The sequence below is a fragment of the Capra hircus genome, assembly GCF_001704415.2.
Source record: "Capra hircus breed San Clemente chromosome X unlocalized genomic scaffold, ASM170441v1, whole genome shotgun sequence".
NCBI lineage: Eukaryota > Metazoa > Chordata > Mammalia > Artiodactyla > Bovidae > Capra > Capra hircus.
Genome location: NW_017189516.1, coordinates 65,675,015 through 65,698,577, shown reverse-complemented (window position 1 = coordinate 65,698,577; position 23,563 = coordinate 65,675,015). Strand labels below are relative to the sequence as shown.

Below are 23,563 nucleotides of genomic sequence, written 5' to 3'. Positions count from 1 at the left end.
GTAAGAATTGAATCGCCAGTCTATGTCTGACGCAGGATACAGCATGCTTGGGGCTGGTGCATGGGGATGACCCAGAAAGATGTTATGGGGAGGGAAGTGGGAGGGGGGTTCATGTTTGGGAACGCATGTAAGAATTAAAGATTTTAAAATTTAAAAAATAAAAAACTAATAAATAAATAAATAAATAAAATCTTGTAGCAGTTTTCCCCATACATTGACATGAATCAGACATGGGTGTACATTTGTTCCCCATCCTAAACTCCCTCCCACTTCCCTCCCCATCCCATCCCTCAGGGTCATCCCAGTGCACCAGCCCTGAGTACCCTGTCTCATGCATCGAACCAGGACTGGATATCTATTTTGCATATGATAATATACATGTTTCAGTGCTATTCTCTCAAATCATCCCACCCTTGCCTTCTCCTACAGAGTCCAAAAGACTATTCTTTACATCTGAGTCTCTTTTGGTGTCTTACATATAGGGTCATCATTACCCTATTTCTAAATTCCATGTATATGCATTAATATACTATATTGATGTTTTTCTTTCGAACTTTCTTCAGTATAAATGTCAGACTTCCTTGGTGGCTCAGATGGTAAAAGAATCTGCCTACAATGCAGGAGACCTGGGTTTGATCCCTGTGCTGGGAAGATCCCCTGAAGAAGGAAATGGCAACCCACTCAAGTATTCTTATCTGGAAAATCCCATGGACAGAGGAGGCTGGTAGGCTACAATCCATGGGGTTGCAGAGTCTGACACAAGTGAGTGACTTCACTCACTATGTATAAGAGGCTCCTGTTTCATCCACCTCATTAGAACTGATTCAAATGCATTCTTTTTAAATAGCTGAGTAATTCCATTACTGGCAAGCTGGCAGCTTGCTCTCCACCACTGTGCTCCTGAGACCAAGCCTCCCCTGATCCTCTAGGCCTGGGATCGCAGCACCCTAAGGAGGCAGCATAGGTGAGGGGGCTAAGGTTGTGGAGCCCCAGGCCCGGCTGCCCAACAGAGACCAAGCTGGAACCGCTGCCACCCCAGATGACCATAGTAAAAGTGAGCAGTGGCTGCGCGGGTACAAGAGGGCTGAGAGGAGCTACTCCACATTCAAGATTAGGAGGGGCTGATGTGAGGAGATACCCTTCGTCCAAGATAAGGAGCAGTGGCTGCGCTTTGCTGGAGCAGCCGTGAAGAGATACTCCATGTTCAAGGTAACAGAAACCCAAGTAAGATGGTAGGTGTTCTGAGAGTCATCAGAGGGTAGACACTCAAATCATAATCACAGAAAACTAGTCAATCTGAACACATGGACCACAGCCTTGTCTAACTCAGTGAAACTAAGCCATGCCCTGTGGGGCCACCCAAGACGGGAGGGTCATGGTGGAGAGGTCTGACAGAATGTGGTCCACTGAGGAAGGGAATGGCAAACCACTTCAGTATAGTTGCTTTGAAAACCCCATGAACAGTATGAAAAGGCAAAATGAAAGGATGCTTTAAGAGGAACTCCCCAGGTCAGTAGGTGCCCAATATGCTACTGGAGATCAGTGGAGAAATAACTCCAGAAAGAATGAAGGGATGGAGTCAAAGCAAAAACAATGCCCAGTTGTGGATGTGACTGGTGATAGAAGCAAGGTCCAATGCTGTAAACAGCAATATTGCATAGGAACCTGGAATGTTAGGTCCATGTATCAAGGCAAATTGGAAGTGGTCAAACAGGAGATGGCAAGAGTGAACGTCGACATTCTAAGAATCAGTGAACTAAAATGGACTGGAATGGGTGAATTTAACTCAGGTGACCATGGTATCTACTACTGCGGGCAGGAATCCCTTAGAAGAAATGGAGTAGCTATCATGGTCAACAAAAGAGTCCAAAGTGCAGTACTTGGATGCAATCTCAAAAACGACAGAATGACCTCTGTTTATTTCCAAGGCAAACCATTCAATATCACAGTAACCGAAGCCTATGTTCCAGCCAGTAATGCTGAAGAAGCTGAATTTGAATGGTTCTATGAAGACCTACAAGACCTTTTAGAACTAACACCCCCCAAAAGATGTCCTTTTCATTATAGCAGACTGGAATGCAAAAGCAGGAAGTTAAGAAACACCTGGAGTAACAGGCAAATTTGGCCTTGGAATATGGAATGAAGCAGGGCAAAGGCTAACAGAGTTTTGCCAAGAGAATGCACTGGTCATAGCAAACACCCTCTTCCAACAACACAAGAGAAGACTCTACACATGGATGTCACAAGATGGTCAACACCAAAATCAGACTGATTGTATTCTTTGCAGCCAAGATGGAGAAGCTCTATACAGTCAGCAAAAACAAGACCGGGAGCTGACTGTGGCTCAGATCATGAGTTCCTTATGGCCAAATTCATACTTAAAGTGAAGCAAGAAGGGAAAACCAATAGACCATTCATGTATGACCTAAATCAAATTCCTTATGATTATACAGTGGAAGTGAGAAATAGATTTAAGGAAATAGATCTGATAGATAGAGTGCTTGGTGAACTATGGACGGAGGTTCGTGATATTGTACAGGAGACAGAGATCCAGACAACCCCATGGAAAAAAAATGCATAAAAGCAAAATGGTTGTCTCAGGAGGCCTTACAAATAGCTGTGAAAAGAAGAGAAGCAAAAAGCAAAGGAGAAAAGGAAAGATATAAGCATCTGAATGCAGACTTCCAAAGAATAGCAAGAAGAGATAAGAAAGCCTTCTTCAATGATCAATGCAAAGAAATAGAGGAAAACAATAGAATGGGAAAGACTAGAGGTCTCTTCAAGAAAATGAGAGATACCAAGGGAACATTTCATGCAAAGATAGGCTCGATAAAGGACAGAAATGGTCTGGACCTAACAGAAGCAGAAGATATTAAGAAGAGGTGGCAAGAATACACAGAAGAACTGTACAAAAAAGATCTTCACGACCCAGATAATCATGATGGTGTGATCACTCACCTAGAGCCAGACATCCTGGAATGTGAAGTCAAGTGGGTGTTAGAAAGCATCACTATGAACAAAGCTAGTGGAGGTGATGGAATTCTGGTTTACCTATTTCAAACCCTGGAAGATGATGCTGTGAAAGTGCTGCACTCAATATGCCAGCAAATTTGGAAAACTCAGCAGTGGCCACAGGACTGGAAAAGGTCAGTTTTCATTCCAATCCCAAAGAAAGGCAATGCCAAAGAATGCTCCAACTACCGCACATTTGCACTCATCTCACACGCTAGTAAAGTAATGCTCAAAATTCTCCAAGCCAGGTTTCAGCAATAAGTGAACCATGAACTTCCAGATCTTCAAGCTGATTTTAGAAAAGGCAGAGGAATCAGAGATCAAATTGCCAACATTTGCTGGATCATCAAAAAATGGAAGAGAGTTCCAAAAAAAACATGTATTTCTGCTTTATTGACTCTGCCAAAGCCTTTGATTTTGTGAATTACAATAAACTGTGGAGAGTTATGAAAGAGATGTGAATACCAGACCACCTGATCTGCCTCTTGGGAAAACTGTATGCAGGTCAGGAAGCAACAGTCAGAACTGGACATGGAACAACAGACTAGTTCCAAATAGGAAAAGGAGTACGTCAAGGCTGTATACTGTCACCCTGATTATTTAACTTATGTGCAGAATATATCATAAGAAATGCTGGGCTGGAAAGCACCAGCTGGAATCAAGATTGCCAGGAGAAATATCAATCACCTCAGATATGCAGATGACGCCACCCTTATGGCACAAAATGAAGAAGAATTAAATAGCCTCTTGATGAAAGTGAAATGAGGATAGTGAAAAAGTTGGCTTAAAGCTCAACATTCAGAAAACGAAGATCGTGGCATCTGGTCCCATCACTTCATGGGAAATAGACGGGGAAACAGTGGAAGCAGTGTCAGACTTTATTTTGAAAGTGGAAGTGAAGTCGCTCAGTCGTGTCCGACTCTTTGCGACCCCATGCACTGTAGCCTACCAGGCTCCTCAGTCCATGGAATTTTCCAGGAAGAGTACTGGAGTGGGTTGCCATTTCCTTCTCCAGGGCATCTTCCCAACCTAGGGATTGAACCCGGGTCTCCTGCACTGCAGGCAGGCGCTTTACCATCTGAGCCACCAGGGAAGCCCAGGAGCTCCAAAATCACTGCAGATGGTGATTGCAGCCATGAAATTAAAAGATGCTTACTCCTTGGAAGGAAAGTTATGACCAACCTAGATAGCATATTCAAAAGCAGAGAGATTACTTTGCTAACAAACTTCCGTCTAGTCAAGGCTATGATTTTTCCAGTGGTCATGTATGGATGTGAGAGTCGGACTGTGAAGAAAGCTGAGCGCCAAAGAATTGATGCTTCTGAACTGTGGTGTTGGAGAAGACTCTTGAGAGTCCCTTGGACTGCAAGGAGATCCAACCAGTCCATTCTAAAGGAGATCAGCCAGTCCATTCTAAAGGAGATCAGCCCTAGGTGTTCTTTGGAAGGACTGATGCTAAAACTGAAACTCCAATACTTTGGCCACCACATGCGAAGCATAGACTCATTCGAAAGAGATTCTGACGCTGGGAAGGATTGGGGGCAAGAGGAGAAGCGGACGACAGAGGATGAGATGGCTGGATGGTATCACCGACTCGGTGGACATGAGTTTGGGTGAACTCTGGGAGTTGGTTTAGAACAAGGAGGCCTGGTGTGCTGCAGTTCATGGGGTCGCAAAGAATCAGACATGACTGAGTGACTGAACTGAACTGAATATTCCATTGTGTATATGTATCACAGCTTTCTTATCCATTTGTCTGCCAATGGATATCTAGGTTGCTTCCATGTCCTGACTGTTGAAAACAGTGTTGTGATGAACATTGGGGAACACATGCCTCTTTTAATTCTGGTTTCCCCAGTTTGTATGCCCAGCAGTGGGATTGCTAGGTAGTATGGCAGTTCTACTTCTAGTTTTTTCAGGAATCTCCACACTGTTCTCCATAGTGGCTGTACTAGTTTGCATTCCCACCAACAGTGTAAGAGGGTTCCCTTTCCTCCACACCCTCTCCAACATTTATTTTTTGGAGACTTGTTGATAGCAGCCATTCTGACCAGCCTGACATGGTACCTCATTGAGGTTTTGTTTGCATTTCTCTAATAATGAGTGATGTTGAGCATCTTCTTCATGTGTTGTTTGTCATCTATATGTCTTCTTTGGAGAAATGTCTGTTAAGTTCTTTGGTCCATTTTTGATTGGGTCATTTATTTTGTGGAATTGAGCTTCAGGAGTTTCTTGTATATTTTTGAGATTAATTTGTCAGTTCCTTCATTTACTATTATTTTCTCCCATTCTGAAGGCTGTCTTTTCACCTTGCATATAGTTTCCTTCATTTTGCAAAAGTTTTTAAAGTTTAATTAGGTCCCATTTGTATATTTTTGCTTTTATTTCCATTACTCTGGGAGGTTGGTCATAGAGGATCCTGCTCTGGTTTATGTCAGAGAGTGTTTTGCCTCTGTTTTCCTCTAGGAGTTTTATAGTTTCTGGTCTTACATTTAGATCTTTAATTCATTTTGAGTTTATTTTTATGTATGGTGTTAGAAAGTGTTCTAGTTTCATTCTTTTACAAATGGTTGACCACTTTTCCGAGCACCACTTGTTAAAGAGATCGTCGTTTCTCCATTGTATATTATTGCCTCCTTTGTCGAAGATAAGGTATCCATACATGCGTGGATTTATCTCTGGGCTTTCTATTTTGTTCCATTGATTGATATTTCTGTCTTTGTGCCAGTACCATACTGTCTTGTTGACTCCAGCTTTGTAGGTTAGTCTGAAGTCAGGCAAGTTGATTCCTCCAGTTCCATTCTTCTCTGTCAAGATTGCTTTGGGCATTTGAGGTTTTTTGTATTTCCGTACAAATTGTGAAATTGTTAGTTCTAGTTCTCTGAAAAATATCGTTGGTAGCTTGACAGAGATTCCACTGAATCTATAGATTGCTTTGGGTAGTATACTCATTTTCACTATATTGATTCTTTCAATCCATGAACATAGTATATTTCTCCATCTATTTGTGTCCTCTTTATTTCAGCAGTGTTTTATAGTTTTCTATATATAGGTGTTTTGTTTCTTTAGGTAGATTTATTTCTAGGTATTTTATTCTTTTCATTGTAATGATGAATGGAATTGTTTCCTTAATTTCTGTTTCTGTTATCTCATTGTTAGTATAGAGGAATGCAAGGGATTTATGTGTGTTAATTTTACATCCTCCACCTTTACTATATTCATTAATTAGCTCTAGTAATTATCTGGTGGAGTCTTTAGGGGTTTCTATATAGAGGATCATGTCATCTGCAAATAGTGAGAGTATTACTTCTTTCCCAATCTGGATTCCTTTCATTTCTTTTTCTTCTCTGATTCCTGTAGCTAAAACTTCCAAAACTATGTTGAATAGTAGTGCTGAGAGTGGGCGCTCTTGTCTTGTTTCTGACTTTAGGAGAAATGCTTTTAACTTTTCACCATTGAGGATAATATTTGCTGTGGGTTTATCATATATGGCTTTTATTATGTTAAGGTATGTTCCTTCTAGTCCTGCTTTCTTGAGGGTTTTTTCTTTTGATCATAAATGGATATTGAATTTTGCCAAAGACTTTCTCTGCATCTATTGAGATAATCATATGGTTTTTAATCATTCGATTTGTTAATGCGGTGTATCACATTGATTGATTTGCAAATATTGAAGAATCCTTGCATCACTGGGATGAAATCCATTTGGTCATAATGTATGATCTTTTTTATATGTTGTTGGATACTGTTTGCTAGACTTCTGTTAAGGATTTTTGCATCTATGTTCATCAGTGATATTGGCCTGTAGTTTTCTTTTTTTTGTGGCATCTTTGTCAGGTTTTGGTATTAGGGTGATGGTGGCCTTATAGAATGAGTTTGGAAGTTTACCTTCCTCTGTAATTTTCTGGAAGACTTTGAGTAGGATAGGTGTTAGTTAGAAAGTGAAAGTGAAAGTGAAGTCGCTTAGTCGTGTCCAACTCTTTGCGACCCCATGCACTGTAGCCTACCAGGCTCCTCAGTCCATGGAATTTTCCAGGTGAGAGTTAGCTCTTCTCTAAATTTTTGGTAGAATTCAGCTGTGAAGCCGTCTGGTCCTGGGCTTTTGTTTGTTAGAAGATGTCTGATTACAGTTTTGAAATCTGTGCTTGTGATGAGTCTAAGATTTTCTATTTCTTCCTGGTTCAGTTTTGGAAAGTTATACTTTTCTAAGCATTTGTCAGTTTCTTCTTAGTTGTCCATTTTATTGGCATACAGTTGTTTTGATTCTTCTTCCTTGTTTTCTGGATAAGTCTGGCCAATGGTTTGTCAATTTTACTTATCTTCTTAAAGACCAGCTTTTGCCTTTGTTGATTTTTTGCTATGGTCTCCTTTTTTCTTTTTCATTTATTCCTGCCCTCGTTTTTATTATCTCTTTCCTTCTAGTAACCCTGGGATTCTTCATTTCTTCTTTTTATAGTTGATTTAGGTGTAGAGTTAGATTATTTATATGATTTTTATCTTCTTCCTTGAGGTAAGCTTGTATTGCTGTGAATCTTCCCCTTAGCACTACTTTTTACTGAATCGCATAGGTTTTGGATTGTTGTGTTTTCGTTTTCATTCATTTCAATGCATATTTTGATTTCTTTTTTGATTTCTTCTGTGATTTGTTGGTTATTCAGAAGCATGTTGTTTAGCCTCCATATGTTTGTAAATAGTTTTTTTTCATGTAGTTGACATCTAATCTTACCACATTGTGATCAGAAAGGAGGCTGGAAATGATTTCAGGTTTTTTTTTTTTTTTTTAAATTTGCGAAGACTAGATTTATGGCCCAGGATGTGATCTATCCTGGAGAATGTTCCATTTGCACGTGAGAAAAAGGTGAAATCCATTGTTTTGGGGCTGAAATTTCCTATAGATATCAATTAGGTCTAAGTGGTTCATTGTATCATTTAAAGTTTGTGTTTCCTTGTTAATTTTCTGTTTAGTTGATCTGTACATGTGAGTGGGGTATTAAAGTCTTCCACTACTATTGTGTTACTGTTATTTTCCCCTTTCCCATGTTAGCATTTGCCTTACATATTGCAGTGCTCCTATGTTGGGTACATATATATTTATAAATTTTATAAATTTTATATCTTCTTCTTAGAGTGATCCTTTGATCATCATGTAGTGTCCTTTGTCTTTTTTCACGGCCTTTATTTCAAAGTATATTTTATCTGATATGAGTATTGCTACTCCTGCTTTCTTTTGGCCTCCATTTGTGTGAAACATCTTTTCCCAGCCTTTCACTTTCAGTCTGTATGTGTCCCTAGGTTTGAGGTCGGTCTCTTGTAGACAGCATATATAGGGGTCTTGTTTTTGTATCCTTTCAGCCAGTCTTTGTCTTTTGGTTGGGGCATTCAACCCATTTACATTTAAGGTAATTATTGATAAGTATGATCCCGTTGCCATTTACTTTGTTGTTTGGGGTTCGAGTTTTTATATCTTTTCTGTGTTTCCTGTCTAGAGAAGATCCTTTAGCATTTGTTGAAGAGCTGGTTTGGTGGTGCTGAATTCTTTCAGCTTTTTGTGCTTTTGCTTATCTCTAAAGCTTTTGATTTCTCTTCATATTTGAATGAGATCCTTGCTGGGTACAGTAATCTGGGTTGTAGATTTTTCTCTTTGATCACATTAAGTACGTCCTGCCATTCCCTTCTAGCCTGAAGAGTTTCTATTGAAAGGTCAGCTGTTATCCTTATGGGAATCCCCTGGTGTGTTATTTCTTGCTTTTCCCTTACTGCTTTTAATAGTTGCTGTTCATGTTTCATCTTTTTAAATTTTATTAATACATTTCTTTGGGTGTTTTGCTTTGGGTTTATACTGTTTGGGACTCTCTGGGTTTCTTGGGCTTGGGTGGCTTCTTGCTTCTCCATTTTAGGGAAGTTTTGAACTATTTTCTCCTCAAGTAGTTTCTCATGGCCTTTCTTTTTGTCTTCTCCTGGGGCTCCTATGATTCAAATTTTGGGACGTTTAACATTGTCCCAGAAATCTCTGAGGTTGTCTTCATTTCTTTTGATTCTTTTTTTCCTCTGTGCTTCATTTATTTCCACCATTCTATCTTCCACCTCACTTATCCTATCTTCTGCCTCAGTTATTCTACTGTTGTTTCCCTCCAGAGTGCTTTTGATTACAGTTATTGTGTTATTCATTATTTATTGACTCTTTTATTTCTTCTAGGTCCTTACTAAACATTTCTTGCATCTTCTAAATCCTTGTTTTCAGACTATTTATCTGTAACTCCATTTCGTTTTGAAACGAAAATCATTTTATTATCATTATTCTGAATTGTTTTTCAGGTAGACTCACTATCTCCTCCTCTTTTGTTTGGTTTGTTGGGCATTTGTCATGTTTCTTTACCTGCTGAATATTTCTCTGTCTTTTCATCTTGTTTAGATTGCTGTGTTTGGGGTGGCCTTTCTGTATGCTGGAAGTCTGTGGTTCCTCTTTATTGTGGAGGTTACTTCCTGTGAGTGGGGTTGGACGAGTGGCTTGCCAAGTTTTCCTGGTTAGGGGAGCCTGCATCGGTGTTCTGGTGGTTGGAGCTGAATCTCTTCTCTATGGAGTGCAGTGAAGTGTCCACTAGTGAGTTTTTATGTGTCTATGGGTTTGGTGTGTCTTTTGGCTGCCTGTATTTTAATGTTGAGAGTTATGTTCCTGGATTGTTGGAGAATTAACTTGGTATGTCTTGCTCTGAAACTTGTTGGCTCTTGGGTGTAGCTTGGTTCTAGTGTAAGTATGAGGCTTTTGGATTAGCTCTTGTTGATTCCCTGATGTCTGGAGTTTTCTGGTGCTCTAAGTTTTGGATTTAAGCCTCCTGCCTCTGGCTTTCAGTCTTATTCTTAGAGTAGCCTCTAGACTTCTCCATCCATACAGCACAGATGATAAAACATCTCCCTTAGAAGAGAATGGGCAGCCTTTCTGGGTGCCTGTTGTCCTTTGCCAGCGTTCAGAAGTGGTTTTGTGGAATTCGCTCAGGGTTCATATGATCTTTTGATGATTTTGTGGGGGAGAAAGTGATCTCCCCATCCTATTCCTCTGCCATGTTAGGACTACCCCTGGATGGGATCCATAGCACAATGGAGATGACAAAGGGAAGATTAGTGAACTTGAAAATAGAGTAATAGAGACTATATATAATCCAACCTTTGGAGCTTCCTTGGTAGCTCAGCTGGAAAAGAATCCGCCTGCAATGCTGGAGACCCTGGTTTGATTCCTGGGTCAGGAAGATCTGCCAGAAAAGGGATAGGCTAACCACTCCAGTATTCTTGGGCTTCCCTGGTGGCTCAACTGGTAAAGAATATGCCTGTAATGAGGGAGATCTGCCTGGGAGGGAGAAGATCAGCTCTTCCCAGCCACGCCCACTGGTGATGCAGCCTGGAGCCTTTCCATCAATTTTGAATGAGATCCTTGCCAGGTACTATAATCTTGGTTGCATATTTATCCATTTCAATACTTTAAACATATCCTGCCATTCCCTTCTGGCCTGCAAAGTTTCTCTTGAAAGACCAGCTATTAAGCATATGGGGTTTCCCTTGTATGTTACTTGTTGCTTCTCCCTTGCTGCATTTAATATTCTTTCTGTGTGTTTAGTCTTTGTCAGTTTGATTAATATGTGTTTTGGCATGTTTCTCCTTGGGTTTATCCTGTATGGGACTCTTTGTGCCTCTTGGACTAAATTGACTATTTTCTTTTCTATGTTGGGGAAATTTTCAACTATAATCTCTTCAAAAATTTTCTCATACCCTTTCTTCTTCTGGGATCCCTATAATTCTAATGTTGGTATTTGATATTGTCCCAGAAATTTCTGAGACTATCCTCAGATGTTTTCATTCTTTTTACTTTATTCTGCTTTTCAGAGGTTATTTCCACCATTTTGTCTTCGAGCTCATCTATTCATTTTTCTGCTTCAGATATTCTGCTATTGATTCCTTCTATTTTTAATTTCAGTAGTAGTGTTTTTTGTCTCTCTGTGTTTATTCTTTAATTCTTCTAGGTCTTTATTAATTGACTCTTGCATTTTCTCCATTCTGTCTTCAAGGTTTTTGATCATCTTTACTACCATTATTCTGAATTATTTTTCAGGTAGCTTGCCTATTTCCTCTTCATTTATTTGGACTTCTGTGTTTCTAGTTTGTTCCTTCATTGTGTAGTATTTCTCTGCCTTTTCATTATTATTATTTTTTTTAACTTATTGTGTTTGAGGTCTCCTTTTCCCAGGCTTTGAGATTGAATTCTTTCTTCCTTTTTGTTTCTGTCCTCCTAAGGTTGGTCCAGTGGTTTGTGTAAGCTTCATATAGGGTGATATTGGTGCTGAATTTTTGTTTGTTTATATTTTTTTCCTGTGATGGACAAGGCTGAGTGAGGTGGTAATCCTGTTTGCTGCTGATTGGGTTTGTATTTTTATTTTGTTATTTAGATGAGGCATCCTGCACAGGGTGCTACTGCTGGTGGAGTGATTCTTGGTCTTGTATTCAAGTGGTTTTCTTTGTGTGAGTTCTCACTATTTGATACTCCCTCGCGTTAGTTCTCTGGTAGTTTAGGGTCTTGGAGTCAGTGCTCCCACTCCCAAAGCTCAGGGCTTGATCTCTCTCCAAAGACCAGCCTATGTCCAATCTACCAAAAGGAATTTCACCTGAAATGAAAGGGCCTTTACTTGAGTTCCAAAAGCCAGTGTGCAAGAACACAGTGGAGATATCTGACTAAGTGGAACCTCAGTATTGCCTGCCATGTGGACAGGCCTCCTTGGATTGCAACAGATGATTAGAAGGTCTGTCCTTGGCAGTGGTCAGCAGAACTCTTGTAGAATTTTTAATGATGGCATTCTGGTCAGTGTGTGGTGATGCCTCATTGTAGTTTTTATTTGCATTTCTCTAATAATTAGTGATGTTGAGCATCTTTTCATGTGTCCATTGGCCTATGTGCCTATTGGTATATTTTCTTTGGAGAAATGTCTATTGAGGTCTTCTGTTTTTTGATGGGATTGCTTGTTTTGTTATTGATTGTATGAGCTATTTGTATATTTTGAGTATTAAGCCTTTGTCCCATCATTTGCAGATATTTCCTTCTAGTTCACATTTTGGCTTTTCATTTTTTGTTTAGGGTTTCCTTTGTGGTGCAAAAGCTTATAAGTTTGATTAGGTCCCATTTGTTTATTTTTGCTTTTACTTCTGTTGCCTTGGGAGACTGACCTAAGAAAACAATGGTATGACTTATGTCAGAGAATTTTTTGCCTGTCTTCTCATCTAGGAGTTGTATGGTATCATGACTTATATCTAAGTCTTTAAGCCATTTTGAGTTTACTTTTGTGCGTGGTGCGAGGGAGTATTCTAATTTCATTCTTTTACATGTAGCTGTCCAGCTTTTCCAGCACCACTTGCTGAAGAGACTGTCTTTTCTCCATTGTGTAGTCTTTCCTCCTTATTGAAGACATTGAATGTAGGTATGAGGGTTTACTTCTGGGCTCTCTATTCTGTTCCATTGAGTATAAATACTGTTCCATTACATATCATACTATTTGACTATTTACTATTGTTCAAGGTCCAGATTCTGTGGCTTAATGTTAACAAGGCACAAATGGTTTTTGCCAAGTATAGATGCAAATTATGTGTGTTCCAAAGAAAAGGTAATCACAAAGATTACAGTTTTATTGCTCTATAGGACACTAACCATTTCTGGATTTAACACTGCAAACTTATTTCAGCATTCCTTTCCTTTCCTGACTATATAATTATCTGTTCCTCTAGTGCTTCTGGAACCAGATTTGTAATGCTGCTTGTTCCCTTGTTAATGATATACACTCACTATATATTTTCTGAGTCATGTTTCTAGCTTTTTAAAAGTTATACTTTAGCAGAGCCCACTGACATTCCTGCATTCTAACTCTTCTGGGAAGGCAAGACCAGTGGGTCTCCTCTAGCACACACGACCCTTTTCTGTGTCCCAAACAAAAGCTGTTTTAGGAAGACCCCAAATAAGATCAAAGCCCCAGACCCAACCTTCCATGGGGCTGCTTGAGGATACCTTGCTTCCTCCACAGTCAATACACAGCTCACTCACCTTCATAGGTGGGGGCTGCTGCCTGAAGGTGGCTGTCTGTCGAGTGTCCTGCTTCCTAGCCACTTGGAGTTGTTGGGCGGCAGCGGCTGCAGCGGCCAAGGATTCAGGGATCGGGGGCTCCTGAGGCTCTGTCTGCCACTCTGCTTTCTGTTTCTCAAAGTAACTTTGGAGAAAAGAAACACTAGCTGGATCATTCTGAAAGCAAGGATAATCTTACCCTTCTTAAGGACTCCATGCTACAGAATAAAGAGGGTTGGGCTGTGGTTCACTGTAAAAAGTTCCTGCACCCTCTCCAGCACAAGGTTCTTCTCCATGCATACTAGGCCCACTGTCGGGAAAGGTAATCTTCCTGCTCCCTGGCTCTGACAGACTCAGGAAAATCAAGAAATCACAGGGCTATTTAAGTTCTCAAAGGGCATTTGCCTACCCTCCACCCCAAGTTCCTCTGCAGCATTCCTATTAAGTGTCCTCAGGCCTCTGATGACATACCTGTAGGAATAAGAAGCTCATCACTTCCACAGGCAACCTGCTCTACCTTAAGGAAGTTTGCTTCCTTCTACTGAACTGAACTCCGTCTCTTTAAAGTAAGCCTAATTCTTAACTCTGAATCTTAAGATAAAATTCTAAGCTAGTCCCTGGAGGCCAGGAAAGCTCACCCTTCTGTATTTTCAAAGGTTTCTGGACATCTCTTGTAGACCTTGACTTGACTTCTAGATCTTAAGGGTCACAGACACACAGACACATAAAGTCATAGACACAGTCCTATATTCTCAAAACTGCACAAAGAACTTTGAATGCCATCTAGTAATTCTAGTTTAATCATCTAACAGCCCAACACAGAGACTTACTCAAGGTAATGCAATAAGTCAACCACTGACTGGCCTGGGGCTATGACAGGCTTTATGTGTGTATATATACATATGTGCATGTGCACGCACATGTGTGTGTGTGTTGCAGGGACAGGAGGCAGGCAGCTTACTCCAAGGAGAGCTTCTCCTCCTCTTCACATAGGTCAGGGAGCCTCTGCAGGCCCAGAGTCATGCGCAGGGCATCCACATGTTCCTTCAGTGGCTTATACTCATCATGTAGCCGCCGGGTAGACTCTAGCAGCTTGTTTAGGTCATTCTCAGACTGTTTGATAGTGTTTTCCATCTGGAACACAGAATGAGGTAGGCACACAGAAAAAACTCCAAGATTCTCAGTGAGACTCTACAGCTGAGTGGTTAAAAGCACAGGCTCCAGAGCCAGACCAATCTATGATCAACTCCTCAACCCACCACATATTCTTTGTGACTCTTGTCAAGCTTCAGTTTCTTCATCTATGTAATGGTGATAATAATAGTACCTACCTCATATAATTTTGGTGAAGATTCAATGACTGAATTAATATAAGCTCTCAGTATAGGGGCTACCACAGAGTAAAGGCTCAGTTTTGTTTGTTGGTGTTTAGTTGCTATGCTGTGTCCAACTCTTTGCTACCCTATGGACTGTAGCCCACCAAGCTCCTCTGTCCATGGGATTTCCCAGGGAAAAATACTGGAGTGGGTTGCCATTTCCTTCTCCAGAGGATCTTCCTGACCCTGGGATCATACCCACACCTCCTGCATTGGCAGGCAGATTCTTTACCACTGAGACACCAGGGAAGCCCCCAAAAGCTCAATAAAATGATAATTATTATTCAAATATAGAACGTTAAAGGTGGAATGGTCATTACACACACCACCACCATTTTACAGGTCAGAGAACTGAGACTCAGAGAGAAGGAACTTCCTCAGAGAAATGCTTCTTAGGAGCAAAGTCTAGAAAAAGCCTCAGGGCTTCTGTCTCCTAGGCCAGTGGCCCTTCTTCTAGATCAGTGTTTCCCAAAATGCAGTTACCAGATAAGCAGCATCAGCTGGGAACTCATTAGGAATGCAAGTTCTCAGGTACCATCCCCAGATATAAGCAAACAGAGATTCTGGGGTGGGGTCCAACAATCTGTGTTTTAATAGGACCTCTAGATGACTTATGAGGCATGTTCAAGTTTGAGATCCACTGGTCCAGATTTTCAGCCCCTTTGTGACTCATATCTTGTTTTTTCTCTATCCTTGGTTACCTGGTAGCAGAACTACCAAATCTTAATAAGACTCTCATATCCTGTGATCTCATGACACAGAAAATCCCAAGTAACTATTATTCAAATTGCATTCATATTTTCTTTAAGATCCTAGGCCTGGCAATATCAGGAAATAAATATTGCCAGATAAATTTGTTTCCAAAGTATGGAAACTTAGCTCCTTCAAATGTAATTTAAAAACAAAACTATTTCTCATTATCATAGGCTCTAAGGGTTAGAAAGAGCCTTACTGATCAGCACTTCCAATCTCCCTCCTGGTGAAGAAATCATCAATACCATTGCCCAGACAGGTGATCATCCAGACTGTGCTTTAATAACTCTAAAAAGTGGGAAACCTATCAGCTTAGCAGGCAGTTCATTCCCCACATTCTAAGAGTCTCCAAAAAAGAGACTCAAATGAGGGAGTCCCAGCTTGATAGGCTGGCAAAGATGATTTGTTTGGTATGGTTGAAAGCTTTGGAGCCCTAAATTTAAGTTAGACCCCAGAGGCATCTGCCTGCTCAGTCCCCCCACCCAACCCCACCACCAGAGTCATCTGCCCGCTCTGCTTTTCCCCAAGGCTAGCTCTCAACTCCCAGAATCAGAGCACATCAGAGCTGAATAAGACCTCAGAAGTGGCTGAATCCCTCTCATGGCACAGAGAGGGAAAATGAGCCCCAGAGAGAAGGAACTTGTCCAGTGATACATAGTCAATCAGTGACAGAACAAGGGCTGGATCTCAGAACTCCTAGATTCTTCCATTTCACCATAGCCTGATGTCTACTCCCCTAAGTTGGCCACAGACACATCTTGAGGAGAGGTCACAGCACTCACTACAGCCTATTCCTCTGCAAAGTGCCCAAAAATAGGCTTCAGACAGCCAGCCACATACCACATTGATATCAGCGTGGATGAGTCGAAGTTCCTCCACATGGGCCATCTTCTCCTGTAGCAGGAGGTCCATCTCCTGCTTGTATTCCTTCAGGTGCCTCTCCTCTGATTCAAGGGCCTCAAACTCAGCCTTCAAACGGGTTTTGATCTTTTCCATCTGCAGGGTCTTGTTCCTGCAGTCCCCCAAATGGAGGAAACAGATCAGCAGGAGGAGGAAGAAAAGGGGGAATGGAGTACAAAGTTAGGCCCTGAGCCAGGGCTATCTTGTTCAGTCATCTTTCTAAGTTTCCTTCTCTTTAGGCAGAAGTAACCTGAAGATATGCCCACAAAGGTAGGGGATTCTTCTAACATAAAAGCTCAGTGAGTCTCAAATGTGGGTAATTGAGTTCCTTGATGGAACATTTGCAATTGTGGGTCAGGTTTTAGCTGTTAGATTGATTCAAGGGAGAGTACCACTAGCATTTAGTGGACATGAGACAGAAATGCTAAACAGTCCCAATGAACAGTAAAGTCTCATAACGCATATCCAGAAAAAAAAAAAAAAACACAAAAACAACCCTCTAGATAAGCACTACCCAATACATTTTCTACAATGGAGGAAATCTTCTGTACCTATGCTTTATAATACAGTAGACACCAGGCACATGTAGCTTTGTTATTGTTCAGTCCCTCGGCCATGTCTGACACCTTATGACCCCATGGACTGCAGGATGCCAGGTTTCCATCTTCTTCACTATTTCCTGGAGATTGCTCAAACTCATGTCTATTGAACCAGTGATGCCATCCAACCATCTCATCCTCTCTTGTCCCCTTCTCCTCCTGTCTTCAATCTTTACCAGCATCAGGGGCTTTTCCAAAGAGCAAGATTGCATTAGGTGGCCACAGTATTGGAGCTTCAGCTTCACCATCAGTCCTTGCAACGAATATTCAAGGTTGATTTCCTTTAGGATTGACTGGTTTAATCTCCTTAAGGAATGCTCAAGAGTCTTCTCCAACACCACAGTTCAAAAGCATCAATTCTTCAGTGCTCAGCTTTCTTTATATTCCAAATCTCTCATCCATACATGACTACTGGAAAACCATAGCTTTGACTATATGGATATTTGTTGGCAAAGTAATGTCTCTACTTTTTAATATGACTAGGTTTGTAATAGCTTTCCTTCTAAAAGGCAAGTGTCATTTAATTTCATGGCTCCAGTCACCATCCACAGTGATTTTGGAGCCCAAGTAAATAAAAGCTGCCACTGCTTCCACTTCTCTCCCTTCTATATGCTACGAAGTGGCAGATGCCATGATCTTAGTTTCATGAATGTTGGGTTTTTAGCCAGCATTTTCATTTTCCTCTTTCACTTTCAGCAAGAGGCTCTTTAGTTCTTTGCTTTCTGCCATTAGGGTGGTGTCATCTGCATATCTGAGGTTATTGGTATTTTTCCTGGAAATCTTGACTCCAGCTTGAGCTTCATTCAGTCTGGCATCTCCCATGACATACTCTGCATGTGAGTTAAATAAGCAGGGTGACAACATACAGCCTTGACCTACTCCTTTCCCAATCTGGAACCAGTCCATTGTTCCATGTCCAGTTCTAACTGTTGTCTCTTCTCCTCACACAGGTTTCTCAGGAGGCAGGTAAGGTGGCCTAGTATTCCCATCCTTTTAAGGATTTTCCAGTTTCTTGTGATCTACATGGTCAAAGACTTTAGCATAGTCAATGAAGCAAATGTAGATGTTATTTTCTGGAATTACCCTGCTTTTTCTATGGCCCATCAGATGTTGGTAAGTTGATCTCTGGTTCCTCTGCCTTTTCTAAATTCAGCTTATACATCTGAAAGTTCTTTGTTGATGTACTGTTGAAACCTGGCTTGAAGGATTTTGAACATCGCCTTGCTAGCATGTGAAATGAGTGTAATTCTGCATTCGTTTGAACATTCTTTGGGATTGCCTTTATTTGGGATTGGAATGAAAACTGACCTTTTCCAGTCCTATGGCCACTGCTGAGTTTTGCAAATTTGCTGGCATATTGAGTGCAGCACTTTCTCAGCATCATCTTTTAGGATTTGAAATAGCTCAGCTGGAATTCCATAACTTCCACTTACTTTTCCTGTAGTAATGCTTCCTCAGGCCCACTGGACTTCGCACTCCAAGTTGTCTGGCTCTAGGTAAGTGATCACACCATCATAGTTATCTGGGTCATTAAGCTCTTTTCTGTATCATTTGCCTGTGTATTCTTGCCATGTCTTCTTAATGTCTTCTGTTTCATGTAGCTACTGAGCATTCTAAATATGGCTAATGCAAGTGATAAATTGAATTTTGAATTTTGTTTAATTTTAAAATTAAGTTTTAACAGTCACATGGGAATAATGGCTCTCATATTGGAGCACACAACTCTATAGGGTCTCCTCATCAGTTCCAGAAGAGGCAGGGAATGGGAAGAATTGCAGTTCATTTCTTTCCTTAGAAAAATAAAGCCCATTTCTGGTTGTTAATTCACAGATGCATACCATCGTGCTCAGTAATCCCACTTTATTCTAAGGAAATAAGTTAAGGAAGCAAAAAGTTAATACACACGGGTATGTTTTCTGGGCTACAAGTGAAATTGGACTGTTTGGCAGATACTAAAAGGAATCATTATGAAGACTTGTGACACAGAAAATTTTGAAGATACTCAGTAAAAAGTAAAAAGGTATATACACTAAGATGCATTTTCAAAATACACATGCATGTGACTCAAAAAAATTGGCAAGAGTACAGTTTCAAGGCTCTTTGGGACCACTGAAGCCTGCCTAAGTGAAAGAGCCTTAAAATTTTGGAAGGAAGCCACTCTAGTGCACACTGTTGTCCTCCAACTTGCTCTCTACTTTCTGGTCCTCAAGTTCTGTCTAACCATTATCTATTACTCACATTAGGTATCTCCTTTATTCTACCTCTTTAGCTGGCTTTCTCATCTTCCTCAGTTCATCCATCCCATGGTTATTCTTAATCCACACCCTGGCCTCTGACCTCAGCCTGTTTCTGTCTTCATTCTCTCTCCTTTATTAACACCGCCTGTGGCTCCTGCCTCAAAAAGTGACTCTCAGTGGCACAGAACCACAGAAAGAATTATGTTAGGTGGGTAGCTGATGATAGGGGAATTTTTTTCTTTCAATATTCAAAAATTTCTTTTCAAGTTATTATATTGCTTTTACCTTAGGAAAGCTTAAAAGGATGGGCATTATTATCCCAATTGTAAAAAAAGGAAATTGGGGGTTCAGGATGGTAAGTTGCCCAAGACAAGAGAGCTAGTAAATGGGATGTTGGCATTTGAACTCAGGGCTCTCTAATGCCACCCACTACTCCACATGGCCTGATGGGAATTACCAGGCTAAAGGGCATAATAAACATATTGAATGTTCTTGGGATATCTGCTCAACTACCTTACAGAGGGATGATAATGGTTTTTACTGGTCAATTAATCCACTGTTTGGAGCCTCTCACATCTAGACTTCTATTCTCTTCCTCTAGATTACTCAGGGCTCCCTAGAGTCTCAGTCCCTTTGACGGAAATCCAGGTTGGGGAATCTGTTGTGGGCCCTACAACTTTTGCAACAGTTTGAGAACTTCTTTGATACAATTGTTTTCCAGTTTGTGGGCCATCTGCTTGGTGGATCTATGATAGGGCTAAAGGCAACCTTCTTCAAGAAGAGTTATGCCACATGCAGCATCTTCTAGGTTTGCTGCAGCCAGAGCCCCTGTCCACATGGTGGCCACTGCTGATCCATGCCTCTGCAGGAGAGACTCAATTAAAGGCAGCTTGGCCTTGGAGTACAAAATGAAGCAGGATAGAGGCTAACAGAGTTTGGACAAGAGAATGCCCTGGTCATAGCAAACTCTCTCTTCCAACAATACAAGAGACAACTCCACAAATGGACATCACCAGATGGTCAACACTCAAATCGGATTGATTACGTTCTTTGCATCCAAAGATGGAGAAACTCTATACAGTCAGCAAAAATAAGACTGGGTGCTGACTGTGAGTCAGATCATGAATTCCTTATTGCAAAATTCAGAATTAAATTGAAGAAAGTAGGGAAAACGACTACACCATTCAGGAATGACCTAAATCAAATCCCTTATGATTATATAGTGGACGTGACACATAGATTCCAGGGATAAAATTTGATAGACAGAGTGCCTGAAGAACTATGGATGGAGGTTCATAACACTTTACAGAAGGCTGTGGTCAAAACCATCCCCAAGAAAGAGAAATGCAAAAAGGTTGTCTGAGAAGGCCCTACAAATTAAAAAAAAAGAGAGAGAGAGAGAGAGAGAGAGAGAGAGAGAGAGAAGAGAAGCAAAAGGCAAAGGAGAAAAAGAAAGATATATCCATCTGAATGCAGAGTTCCAAAGAATAGCAAGGAGAGATAAGAAAGCCTTCCTCAGTGATCAATGCAAAGAAATAGAGGAAAACAACAGAATGGAAAAGACTAGAGATCTCTTCTAGAAAATTAGAGATACCAAGGGGACATTTTATGCAAAGATGGGCATAATAAAGGACAGAAATGGTATGGCCCTAACAGAAGCAGAAGAAATTAAGAAAAGGTGGCAAAAGCACAGAGAAAACTATACAAAAAATATTTTAATGACCCAGATAACCACGATGGTGTGATCACTTACCTAGAGCCAGATTCCTGGAGTGTGAAGTTAAGTGGGCCTTAGGAAGCATCACTATGAACGAAGGCAGTGGAGGTGACGGAATTCCAGCTGAGCTATTTCAAATCCTAAAAGAGGATGCTGAGAAAGTGCTACACTCAATATGCCAGCAAATTTGGAAAACTCAGCAGTTTCCACAGGACTGGAAAAGGTCAGTTTTCATTCCAATCCCAAAGAAAGGCAATGTCAAAGAATGTTCAGACTACCGCACAACTGCAATCATTTCATATATTAGCAAAGTAATGCTCAAAATTCTCCAAGCAAGGCTTCAACAGTACGTGAACTGAGTATTTCCAGATGTACAAGCCAGATTTATAAATGGCAGAGGAACCAGAGATCAAATAGCCAATATCCATTGGATCGTAGAAAAAGCAAAAGAATTCTGGAAAAAGACAATTTACTTTTGCTGCATTGACTACGCTAAAGCCTTTGGCTATGTGGATCACAACAAACTGAAATATTCTTTAAGAGATGGAAATACCAGACCACCTTTCTTGCCTCCTGAGAAACCTGTATGCAGGTCAAGAAGCAACAGTTAGAGCCAGATATGCAGCAATGGACTGCTTCCAAATTGGGAAAGGAGTACGTCAAGGCTGTATATTGTCACTCTGCTTATTTAAGTTATATGCAGAGTACATCATGCAAAATGCCAGACTGAGGAAGCACAAGCTGGAATCAAGATTGCTGGGAGAAATATCAATAACCTCAGATATGGAGATGACTCCACCCTTTTGTCAGAAAGCAAAGAGGAACTAAAGAGTCTCTTGATGAAAGTGAAAGAGGAGTATGAGAAAGCTGGCTTAAAATTCAACACTCAAAACATAAAGATCATGGCATCTGGTCCCAACACTTCATGGCAATAGATTGGGAAATAATGGAAATAGTGACAGACTTTATTTTCTTAGGTTCCAAAATCACTGCAGATGGTGACTGCAGCCATGAGATTAAAAGGTGCTTGCTCCTTGGAAGAAAAGCTATGACAAACCTAGACTGCATATTAAAATGCAGAGACATTACTTTGTCAACAAAGGTCTGTCTAGTCAAAGCTATAGTTTTTCCGGTAGTCACATATGAATGTGAGAGTTGGTCCATAAAAAAAGCTGAATGCCAAAGAATCGATGCTTTTGAATTGTAATATTGGAGAAGACTCTTGAGAGTCCCTTGGGCTTCAAGGAGATCAAACCAGTCAATCCTAAAGGAAATCAATCTTAAATGTTCATTGGAAGAACAGAAGCTGAAGCTACAAATTTTTGGCCACCTGATACAAAGAACTGACTCATGGAAAAGCCCCTGATGCTGGGAAAGATTGAAGGCAGGAGGAAAAGGGGACCACAGAAGATGAGATGGTTGGATGTCATCACCGACTCGAGAAACATGTTTGAGCAAACTCCAGGAGCTGGTGATGGACAGGGAAGCCTGGCGTGCTGTAGTCCATTGGGTCACAAAGTGTCGGACATGACTGAGCGACTGAACTGAACTGAGATGATATATAGAGCAGTCTATATTTCACTTATCCCTACCTCAGTTTACAAAAGGGATAACTGAGATTCAGAGTGATACAGTGCCTCACTCTGATTCATACAGCCAGTCTGTGGCAGTGCTGGGCCTAGAACCCATTTGTGCAGAACCATATTATGAAAGGAACATTGGCTTTAGATTCAGATAGAGAATAATTCCTAATTCTGCCTCTGACTAGCTATTTGCCCTTAGACAAAATGAATAACAACTATATCTATAGTTTAATTGTATTCATTGTGCACTGATTCTGTACCAATTATAGAGGGCTTAATGATACATTCATTCAACAAATACTTATGCAACGTCTATCACATGCCAGCCACTGTACTAGCTGCTAGAGATAGAGCAGAGAACAGGACAGTCTGTGGAGAAGAAGCTTCCTCTAATGAGGAAAATAGACCCTGAACACGTGTAAAACAAAGTGATGAATAATATGGATGAGATGCAGATTGGAATGGAAGGACACAACAAAGGGTTCCAACAAATCCTGAGGGGCACCGTAGTCAACGCAGCAGTCAGGGGAAGCTCCCTTGAGAACTTGAGAATGTGACATCTAAGCTAAGACCTGGAGAATATGTAGCAGGTAGCTGGTGGGTAGCAGACAGACACTGAGCAGAGCATTTCAGGCAGAGAGAATACTATTAGCAATGGCCCTGGAACTGAAAAGGATATGACACATTAGAGGAACTGAAAAAAGGTCAGTGTGTCTGGAACATCTACTACAAGAGGTGTGTGTATAGGGGAAGAAGGTGTCTGAGATGAAAGTAGGGAAGTTGCCAGAATACAGCCTGGAGACTGAGATAAGGAGTCAGTACATTTATCTTCCGGAGAAGGGGCAATTGTTATAGAACTTTAAGCAGCAGGAGAGTGACATAATCTGATTATCTCATTTCATTTCTCTTAACCCTGGTCTCCTCATAGGTAAAACAGGAATAATAATAGCACTTACGTTTCACAGGTTGCATGGTAAGGGTTAAATGAGCTAAGACAGGAAAAGTCCCCAAGCAGAGTATATGGCACATGGTGGGCACTCAACAAATAGTACCTCTCCCTGCCCACACTGCCCATCTCTTCTGTTATGGCTATCTCCTTTACTATAGTGGTTTAAACTTTGTTATAAAGAGCCTACAGTGGGTACAATGTATTCATAATGTATGTGTATGCATGTGTGCACATGTACTAGCATGAGCAGCAAGGTTTAATACCACTTACTCCCTGGTGGCTCAGACGGTAAAGTGTCTGCCTACAATCCGGGAGACCTGGGTTCGATCCCTGGTATTCTTCTC

At 40.9% G+C, this 23,563-nt stretch overlaps 1 protein-coding gene across 1 annotated transcript in view; it reads right to left on the bottom strand.

The window, feature by feature from the left end:
- Nucleotides 1–16,246, bottom strand: part of ZC4H2 (zinc finger C4H2-type containing) — a gene marked incomplete at its 5' end in the record, with an annotated part of 29,347 nt that extends 13,101 nt beyond the window's left edge. The window contains 3 exon segments of the mRNA XM_018044002.1: nucleotides 13,088–13,250; nucleotides 14,067–14,239; nucleotides 16,075–16,246. Of these exon segments, the coding sequence (XP_017899491.1) occupies nucleotides 13,088–13,250; nucleotides 14,067–14,239; nucleotides 16,075–16,246 (508 nt within the window).
- Nucleotides 16,247–23,563: the final 7,317 nt, after the last annotated feature.